We start from the raw sequence: 10,788 nt of genomic DNA on the forward strand, positions 1-10,788 counted from the left end.
TGTTTTGATAATATTTATCTATTTATTTTAAAAATTAAATTATTTATGATTTTTTTTCTCTTTATCTAGAATCCTGACTCCGCTCATGCCTATATATATATATATATATTTTATTTTTTTTTTCTCTCATAGGCACAACATATATATAGGAATCTAGCTGGTTTTATTAGTTTACATCATTGTCATTAACATTTAGTCAATTCTCGAGGCTATTAGAATATATTAATTCGATATGATCAGTACAAGGAAACTTAATTGGTACTTGGTAGGTAAGTAAGGGAAAAAAAAAGTATAAATTGGGTTGGATTTATTCATCTGAAAAGATTTAAAGTAGGTATGTTGGATTGGATTTAAATCAAATAAAGTTGGTGGTCATCATTGCGTTTCCACATGTGGGGTGTCCGGACCATCATTGATGTATGAATTTTTCAATACATTGAACTATACCCATTAACATAAGTAACACCTCAACAGAATATTAATAAACACAAGTCTTACAGATCTCAGTATTTTTTTGTCACAGTCATCCTAAATGTTGAGATAGACTCACACGATTTCTAATGGGTCATGTGGGGCATACCATTTCATATGAATCATGTGAGATTTACGATTTCGAGTGAATCATGTGCGTCTATCTCAACATTTTACATAGTTAAGAATAAAAACATTGGGATTCGTAACATTTTTCCGGATTAAGCAATACCTCTCTCAACTACTTAATTTCTTCCACGTTAGCAACCACTAATTAATAATATTATATTGTATCTCTCTTAGCTTAGCTTATCTTGCAAATTAAGACAATATACAAAGGACGTTGACAAATATTAAAGCAGCTTCATTGATTGATTGCTTTCAAGCGATCATGATGGCCTCTAATGATGGTGAACATGATAACTTCTGCAAGAACAAGTTGTTGTTGAAGCCTGAAGAAGCAAGCATTCTTGATCTCATTTGTGTATTGTTTTCCTCTAATTTGGAGAACAGAAAGTTCATAGAGAAGCACCCACAAGACCAGAAATGGAGAGAATTCAACCGGAGGTGGCTGATTTTCATTTCTGTTTTGGTTCAGAAAGCCCTTATTTTGATTGGGAAGCCCATGGCTTCAATCGGGAATTCGATCGAGATGTCATTGAATCTTGTTTCCAACAATGGTGGCCTTTTCAAGCTCGTCTTGAATCTTATCCCAGGTAATTAGTTCTCTCATATTTTCTCTACTGTTTGTTAGAAAAAAGACAATAATATATAGTAGGAATTTTTTTTTTGGATTAGCTAGGTTGGTTGTATATATATAAAAGGAAGTTAAAATCTCGATTTTGATCCTAAAATCTACGATCATACCTATAGAAACCTAGTTATAGTGGTGGAATCATAAGGGTTGTAAAATCGCACAAAATCACATAAAATTGGTAAAATCACATAAAATCACGAGTAAAATCGTTAAAATCTGTTGTAATTGTTTGTATTTATTTTTTCCTCTTCTTAAAATTTTAATGTAGTTTAGATACGTATTTGGGTGTAAAGGGACCCTATCGGACCAAAATAAAACAAAAATATGGTTCAAAAATATATCCAATAAATTTTATGTTATTTTTGGAACATTATTGAGAATTATTCTTAATTTTACATGGTATGTAAAGTCTTACGATTTTACGATTCTGATTTTACACCCTTTCTCCGATTCCAATTCGATTTTACGATTTAACTACCTTGATATATATACACACTATTGATTAAGCCAAGGGTTTTCCATAGATATTACGGATTTTTGTCAAGTTGCACTTTTAGATAAGGAAACATGACATTAGATCACCAAAGTTTGAGTAATATATTTAATAATTTTTGTTACTTGTTAGATTTATAATCTCACATCGCTTGAAGAACACCAATCGATGTGGTTTATAAGAAAAATTCAAACTCTTCTCAATCAACAAAAGTCTTCTATGTACTAATTAAGTGAGACGGTTTAAATAAAGTCGTGAGAGTCCGATGTATCGATAATGAACCGGATATCTACATCGGATAATATTTTTTGATTTAAGTTGACTATGATCTCTGATATATGTGTATGAAATTAATGTATGCAGGAAATGTTGTTGTGTGGCCGGACAGATCATCGGCATCGTTCACATCGATGGTAGGGAATCTTGACACACGCCTTGAATTAGATAAAAACATTAGACAAGGTGAACCAAAGTATAAGGTATCACTCTCTTTGATGGCTTCCAAGTTGTCCTATGAGAATCAATTTTTCATCAAAAACATTGTGGAAGATCACTGGAAGGTAATTAAGAATTAGCAAGAATTCTGTATGAATTTACGTGTGCATGTTTAGATTAATGTGATATGGGTTTACTTAAAAAGTCTCATCTCTCTCTCTCTCTGCAGATGGAATTCTTGGGATTCTACAACTTCTGGAATGGTAAGTAGCAAATTGACCTAGTTTCCTGTATTTTACTGGAAGTTGATTTGTTTAAATGAAAATTAGCCGATAAAAAAAAGATAATTAAACAGTTGTTGCTTGCTGGACGCATGACCTAATCTGCCAATTATATAACAAAAATGATAAAGATCCCAGTGATAATCATCCCAGAAACATCCTAGCAGTGTGTGGCATAACCACACCCAATGAATGTATGCCACACACTACTATGATGCTTCTAGGATAGCTATTAGTGTGAGCTCTAGCTTTGTTGCAATTATAATATAATTTTGTTAATTCTTGTTTATCACTTTCTTTTAATTTGGCTTTTGTATTTCCGCAAGGTCAGGTATGTTTGACTAATATATATATATATTTATATATCCAAATCATAATCTGCACATATATGAAGCATGACAAATGTAAATTAATTTAGGTGCAACTTAGCTTAATCAATGTTACAGTTGACCCCATTAAATAATGTGTCCTCGAAAACTAGTAAGAATAATACTTGAAACCGTACCCTCGAAATATGACTCCCATTTTATTCTTAGTGAATGTAAAGTGGGTCTTATATATATGTGTATTTATAATCAATGATTATTTCACATGTCACATAGATTTGAGGGTTAAATGAGGATCATATTTTTGGAGTCTCTAACATTACTCAACTAGTAAACAAATTGGTTTTTTTTCAACTATTTGAGTGATATATTAATGTTGGGCTTGCTTGACAGATTACATGGGCCGGCCGACAACACAAGCGTTCATGCTCCAAGACACTAGATCTGACCCAAACCTAATTGTGGTGGCATTCAGAGGCACAAACCCATTTGATGCGGATGCGTGGTGCACGGACGTGGATATTTCCTGGCACGAGCTTGAAGGAGTGGGAAAGATCCACAGTGGCTTCATGAAAGCCCTGGGCCTGCAGAAGAATCAAGGCTGGCCCATCAAAGTTGAACAGAACACTGACCACCAGTTTGCTTACTACACAATCAAACAAATGTTGAAAACTTTGTTGCAGAAGAATGAGAAAGCAAAGTTTGTGTTGACAGGACACAGCTTGGGTGGAGCATTGGCAATATTGTTTGCAGCAGTGTTGGTAATACACGAAGAGGCTTGGTTGTTGGAGAGGCTGGAGAGTGTTTACACGTTTGGGCAGCCAAGAGTGGGAAACAAACAGTTTGGAGATTTTATGAAGGAGAAGTTTAGGAAGTACAGTGTGAGGTATTTGAGGTTTGTTTACAGCAATGATATGGTGCCTAGGTTGCCTTACGACGACACAACTTTGCTTTACAAGCACTTTGGGACTTGCCTCTTTTACAACAGTTGTTACAAGGGAAAGGTCAGTATGGACGTTTTTGTAGCACTAAGTAATGGTTTTCAACAGTATACACGAATCCCAATATTTTTTTTGCCTCATTTATCTCAAATGCCGAGATTGATGCACACGATTTCTTATGAATCTGTGCGTCCATCTTCGCATTTGAGAGAACGGGGACAAAAAAACACTGACGCCCTTAGCATTTTCATATGGTTTTAGAACAGACTGATGAGATTGTTTGTGGTTGTGGAATTGGAACATAGGTCATGGGGGAGGAGCCGAACAAGAACTACTTCTCTCCGTTATGGGTGGCTCCGAAGATTTTAAATGCCGTTTGGGAGCTGATAAGAAGCTTTATAATCCCTTGTAAAGAGGGTCCAGACTACAGAGAAGGTTGGTTAATGAAGATGTTTAGGGTGGTTGGGGTGGCAATTCCGGGATTGACCGCTCATAGTCTTCGGGATTATGATAATTCTACCAGATTAGCATCCCTGCCTTTGTTCTTCCAGCTCCAGGATCCAATCTGTGAAGAACAACTTCACAAAGACTAACACGTAAAAACTTCACAGATATGCTTTGCTTGTTTTTAAATTTGAACTTTTTTTGTCTTTCAGCAATTACAAATTATAGCTTATTTGCTCATTTCTTCCTCGTTTTAGATATATCTCGTTACCTTAATAAGTAGCAGAATTGCAAAATTCACTCGACTGAGAATTAAACAAGCTTTTGACAGCATCAAATGTTGACGAATTCCACTATCTTCGAAAGGGAAAAAATCATGCAGATCTACTTTGGGACACTTAAGTCCCCAAGTACATAATATCCTTAATTTTTCTCCACATTTGCATGGAATACAAACTACACTACCAAATATTAGTGATTCCTCTGTGGAGTAATAAAAAAATAGCAATTCAAAGTCCGGAAAAAAATTTGACAAACAAGGGCAAAGGACGTACTTCACCTTATAAAACTATACTATATGGAAACACCAAACCGAATTGGATTGATGTTATGATCGGTTTCAATACAAATATCTATGATAAGAAAACCTTCAATGTTAATATACAAACATACATGAGTACAAGAATCCTTACTCAATAAGTTTTTGCATACGTGGATACCTTCGTAGTTGCAACAAGATCTTGCATTTCTGAGATATTAGTGTAAGAATTGCGCTTCACGTTCTAGCAAGATTGCATGTCCATGGAATGATACTATAGTCGTCTGGTCCTAGACGCTATCATTTTCTTGGACTCCACATTTCATTCTGCTTAATGAACCTGGTCAAAGATCATACTAATAAGTACTGAAAACATAAAACCACACTTGAAAAACGAACTTCTGGATGTTCTAGAGGGATAATTCCATATTTTCATTAATAAATTTTTACTATGGTTCAATTTTCTTTAGTTGTGATCATATGGGTAGGATAAAACCCTCAAAACCGTAAAATTCAAAAGATAATTACTCCATGTCCATATGATTTTCAAATGCAAAGATAATGGGGATGCGAGTCTAGGATTAGCACTAACAATGGCATCCAACAAATCTGCATACTTGATAGTAATCATGCTTGCCCGGCAGACGGGTCGTTCTCCTATTCATTATCGCAAAAGAGGTCATGTAAGTTTCATTTTCAACGGTTAGCGAAATGGCTATGCTCTTCAAACTCTAAACATATGCTAGGGCATGTCATGTTATTAATTAAGGTAATAATCTACTTTTTAGGTATGAAGAGGAGATACAACACAATTTGAAATTAACACTACTCAAGAAGTTACCAGGTATTTCAGGACGAGAAGTTAGAAAGCATGGCAGGTAAAGCAACCGCTCAAGGAACCTATTTTGCGGGTTCTATGAATTGATACAGCCTTGTGAGAACTTCTGCTAACTTGATGTCCCTGGTTAGCTAGCATTGAACTCCTCATTTCTTGCGCTCTCTTCTGAGCAGCTCTCAACTTTGTGATGATTTTATCCATTGATGAAGATCTCTTCTTTTCAAGATTCATCTGAAATTTTCAAGGCAAAGCCCAAAATAATAATTGTTAATGCTGTAACTTTCTGACCAAAGACTCAACCCTTTCCATGTCACACGGAAACAGAGTAAAAGGGGTACACATCCAGTGGACAATAAAATTCTTTTAAACACATTCATAAGATACTTGTGTCGAATGTAAAGGCATCTTATAAACCATTCATAATGCTAGTGGAACATGTGGATTGCACATAAACCCAAACAACAAAGCATTCACCAACATAAAACAGGAAAAAGCACTTGCAGCACTCACCCCACAGACTCACTAGAATGTCACTACTTACTAGTTTTATGTCGTATAGAGAGTTTGATAGTTTGGCTTTGGCACCATTTCACAGTGTCATTCGTTCTTCTTAAGCCAAGAACTAATTAGACATAATTGTTAACGCAAAAGAAAACTTTTTAAATGGTTTATCTTATTTCATTCCCATCTCTAATAAGGACTCTCACACACCTTCACAAAGCCTGCATTACATATTATAACATATCGTCCTTTCAAGTTCCCATAATTAAGAACTTTTCTCTGCAATGCATCATGTGTGCTAACTCATCTAGGTTGTTCCAAAATCGCCTGTCAATAGGTTGTTCCCTTAAACAGCATCTTATTCAACACCCTTTTTGTCTAGTTCTCTGCTACTATGAAAACAATGGTCTCCACAGGGTTGCAGTTCTATTGTTTTAGAAACCATCACACGTATTGTGCACTAGGTCATTTGTTGTTCATATGTCATTTTAGCAATCAGGAACAACATAAAGTTCATTAACTAAGTCTGTCAAATCGTAGAAAATAAATCTACTTCGAGAAACCAAAGGTAAGAAGAAATGGAAAGGAAAGTGTTAAAATACAGGGAAGGAACCAATTGTTGCACAAGATCACAGCCAATCATTTTCTGGGTGCCTTTTACTTCACTTTTTCTATTTTCTACTGTGGGATGTCTTACGAAAATTTTAAATATCATATATGGAGAAGCATGCAAGAAGAAAGGAACCTCTAGTTTACGAATCTCTGCTTCAGCTTTCGCCTTCTGCAGGTTTTCCCATGCAGTGATTTTAGCTTCCTCTCTTTTGACCCTGGCAACAGGCAAAACAGTTGGTATGCAAATTTATTGGCTGAAATTGTTTCTACCATGAATAACCCGGTAAAACATTAAACTTAGATTGTTTCATTTGCTACATTACACTAAATAATGTAGGAAATTTGGTGCTGTGATGATAGCCAAACAATGAGAAAAGGAGGAAATGATGCTCTTGACTACCCATGACACCACATTTCCAAGCAGACTAACATCATAGCTTCCGTTAAAACAACACTTGTGCAATCATTTGAGGTAAATATTTTCAAGAATACATATATGGCAAAAATGGAGAAGAAGGTTCTTTTTATAAGCAAAATCAAAATTAATGAAATCCTGTCTTTATTTAAATATCACAGTGTTTTATCAAAGCCTATAAAAGTAATATTCACCAGGATTATAGTTAGACGAGTCCCGATAGCCCTACTAACTTACAAAGTTGTCCAGTATCATGTTTTCCCAATCTGACCCCAAAAGTCTTATGGAAACATATAAAAGCTACATACTTTGAAATGCTTTTTGCTGTCTCTGTAATATCCCAAGATGAAGATCGAGCATCCAAGTCTTTCTTTCTCCAGTCATCAGTCATTTCTGAGCTCTTCCCCAGAATACGAGGTCTCTGTTTCTTGGACCAACTCGTCACCGTGACTCTTTCATCAACCTGCACGTCCCTGACTTCTGATTTAGAGGAATGAATGCTCTGTACTTCAACAATCTGTAGTGCAGAGGGGATGGAGGTGACGAAAGGAGAATTCCTTTTGGGAGATGAATGGGTGCTACTCCCAGGGCTCATTTGTGTTGCCATGTCCCTTCTCGAAGCCTCACGTGAAATATCAGTGGCTGCATTCTTCACTCCATCAACCCTTTCTTCTGTATTTTTAACTAACACCAATCGGCAGAGATTAGATACAAAAAGTACCAGTGTATGATAATCAACAAATTCATAAGTACCAATAATTCAGTTTGACAATCTAATAGCAGAACTTATCAAGTTCGAAAATCCAATAATTCAGCATGACAATCTAATAGCAGAACCAAGTTCGACCAAACCCATCATCAAGCAACAGCATAAAATGTGAATATGTGATCAAGTATAATGAGAAGACAATGGAACACAAAAGGCAGTGAGACATTTAAAAACAAATTGCTATACATTACGCATTTAGAAGTCTCTATATGGGTATTTTATGATGGAAAATCTAAAAATACCAACGAAGCATGGTTGAGATTATGCAAGTTATGCTGCAACTAATTATAGGGAAGCCGGGTAGGCATGTCATTAGTGACATCATGATTATCTATTGAACCCATGACTTGGTGTTTGGAGGGGGGGGGGGGGTTCTGATACTTTTCATTTGTCCTATGATGGTATCATGTAATGATTTCATTGGAAATCTTTAAAGGACTAATTCAGCCTAACTTGTGCAAGTCAAAAACCCCAACTTAACTCAAGAATGCTAAAGCTTCAAGGAGATATAATTTACCTTGTGAATGGAATGAATGCTGCGCTAGCATCTCAGAGCATCCATGCACGCTAATTGACCTTCCCATGCAAGGCTCTGTGCGCATGGGAAAGGCCACTCCATGGCTGCCAGAATGAATAGCCAATGCATCAGCACTTATTACACCTTCAGAAAATGGAGAACCTGCCATGAAGTTTCCTGCATTTCCCCCTTCAAACATTGGCATTGCAGGGGAATACATTGAATAATACGCAACACCAGGGGGGCCAAGGGGTCCGCTCTTTGACTTTGGCCGCCTTTGAGTAGTCTGGAGTGGCTGTCTTACAACTCCGTCTCCTGAAACAGGACTAAATATCCATCTCTCAGCATCTTCCCACTTTGATGGCAACGTCCTCCCATTATTCAGGGGCAACATGGCAGCACCCACCTGCCTTCTGTTACCATTGGTATGCAATGGCACTCGTTCTGAGCTCCAGCCTTTTTGCATTCCCACAGTAGCATGCCGATAATTGGGCGTCCCTGGACTTGGAAACGTACCAGACCTGTGAGAAGAAATAGAACTCCTTCTCATTCCTCCCAATCGCGGTGAAGAGGCTGCAACATTGTTGAGATCCAGTGAAGCAGGTCCTTGTCTGTCCAGGTTCTTCAGATGCGCTTCAGATCTGGATCTTCGTTCCTGACACTCTATATGAAAAAACTACTAGAGTCAAAGAGTCCATATACGATTAAGCTGGAATAAGAGGAACTCCGCCTGGCTTTGTTTTCAATAGGAATATTCGGTACCTTTCAGAGCAATTGAAAATGAATTTCTGGCTGAATGGAGGTTTAGGTCATTGTCTTCTCCAGCTGCAGTTTCGTCCGTGTTGTTTCCTTTCCGAACTGTGTATGATTGAAGGAAACAGTGAGTTATGCGGTGATTGAATTTGAACTATTTAGGTGATTTATCTGTATGAGCTCTTTTTCACTTTATCACGAGTGATTCCAACTGTACCTTTCGCTTTATAACCTTTTCGGGGGAGACGGCCGTGAATTGCTTTGTTTGGATATGGAACTGGACCACTCGAACTCTCGTGCTGATGAACATCATGTGCTGCCAAATGCTGCATCAAATCAGACGTTTAAACAACAACAACCACAATCTCAAATTTCTACGCCTAGTTTTGTCCAGATAAGGCACTCCAAAAGGACTATCGTATTCATTTAGTTTACCGGAGCATTAAATCAAACACTAGATCCTCTCATCATTTTCCACTCTGACCAGGAAATACCAGTTCATGAGCTCATTCAAAGAATCAACAAAACGAACTTCTACTTAGCCTAGATACACATAATCATCCATGCACATCCGCAATAGATTCAATTAAAGTCAAGCATACACAAACAAAATCCGATAGTCACAATGCACGCCAATTTATATAAGCCTGTAAACATAACTTCAAATTTCCTGTTCTGTATATAAAAGAAATGTAGGTGTATACAACATGCATTGCCGACAGTTGATTAAAGATACCAGAGAGATCTCGGAGGCAAAAGAGTCGCGATCGTGAGCATCCGATGTGAAAGAGCAACGATCGACGCTGGCAGAAGCAGAGGAGAAGAAGTTGGACTCGAGAGTGAAGATGACAGAGTCAGGACTGGCATCGCGAGCTCTAAATCCCGATGATCTCGCCGAGCTGTGATCGTCAAACCCTAGCTCCGGCATTGTCAAATCTTCTTCACATATCACTCACCGAGAGTGAGAGACTTGCTCCTAGTCGGTATTAAAGAGAATCCCTCGGGAAGTGCGTGTATGGTACCATGACGGGTGTTAAATTATGAAGAATGGCACAATTCCGTCCTTATGGTAATAATTACCAGATTAAGGGGGTAAAGTCATAATTACCAAAAGGCTTTAGTATTAATTAGTTATAATAAAAAAAACCTTGGAAAGAGCAAAACCTGGTCTGTCACTGTCGTCCTCACCATTAATGATTTTTGGAGCATTTAACTAGAACTCAGACTCAGACATGGTCAGCGACTCGGACCTGACACGCCCAAAAGTCGCACATAATAGCTGAAGCAGATGACATTTGGGCTCAGAATGCACGCACCTCTCTGTTGTCATTTCCATGTTAGTATTTTTCAACACTGTCAATCGTACAACTCATTCATCCAGATGTCAGCATCTGCTAGCTAGCTTTAGCTTGTTGCCCGTGATGAATTTGAACGTTCAAGCGTCCAAGTCGTGTTGAGCTGGGACGTTAAACTTTCAATTCATCTATCATCGAATCCACCCACCTCCTGTGATTGTTAGATTTTCGTTATCAGTTTTTTTGTCTCGATTTGACAGGGAAATTTAAGTCTTGGCCCACCACTCCGTACCTTCTTTCGATTTTCTGCATTAATTCAGTGCCAATTTCAAATAATGGCTCTGTTTGAAATTGAATGTTTTTTTTTTTAATGCTACGGAAAATCTTTAAAACTGATGTCAA

The 10,788-nt window shown here is 37.3% G+C and overlaps 2 protein-coding genes across 3 annotated transcripts; one reads left to right on the top strand and one right to left on the bottom strand.

The window, feature by feature from the left end:
- Positions 1 to 805: 805 nt before the first annotated feature.
- On the top strand, positions 806 to 4,453 carry LOC120009483 (triacylglycerol lipase OBL1-like). Its single transcript, XM_038860097.1, has 5 exons — positions 806 to 1,187; positions 2,085 to 2,281; positions 2,386 to 2,419; positions 3,157 to 3,767; positions 4,010 to 4,453. The coding sequence occupies exons 1-5, from the start codon at positions 863 to 865 to the stop codon at positions 4,295 to 4,297; spliced, it is 1,455 nt and encodes a 484-aa protein (XP_038716025.1). The 5' UTR covers positions 806 to 862; the 3' UTR covers positions 4,298 to 4,453.
- A 255-nt stretch (positions 4,454 to 4,708) lies between these two features.
- On the bottom strand, positions 4,709 to 10,422 carry LOC120009482. 2 transcript variants are annotated; one of them, XM_038860095.1, is made up of 7 exons: positions 9,828 to 10,422; positions 9,309 to 9,417; positions 9,101 to 9,196; positions 8,339 to 9,001; positions 7,361 to 7,736; positions 6,771 to 6,852; positions 4,709 to 5,755 (listed from the first exon to the last, which is right to left on the bottom strand). In XM_038860095.1, exons 1-7 carry the CDS (start codon positions 10,017 to 10,019, stop codon positions 5,549 to 5,551), a joined length of 1,725 nt encoding a protein of 574 aa, XP_038716023.1. In that variant the 5' UTR covers positions 10,020 to 10,422; the 3' UTR covers positions 4,709 to 5,548. The 2 variants fall into 2 exon arrangements, with proteins under 2 accessions (XP_038716023.1, XP_038716024.1); XM_038860096.1 differs by having other exon boundaries at positions 9,309 to 9,407; positions 9,828 to 9,943.
- Positions 10,423 to 10,788: the final 366 nt, after the last annotated feature.

This window comes from Tripterygium wilfordii, chromosome 11 (assembly GCF_013401445.1).
Source record: "Tripterygium wilfordii isolate XIE 37 chromosome 11, ASM1340144v1, whole genome shotgun sequence".
NCBI classification, from domain to species: domain Eukaryota; kingdom Viridiplantae; phylum Streptophyta; class Magnoliopsida; order Celastrales; family Celastraceae; genus Tripterygium; species Tripterygium wilfordii.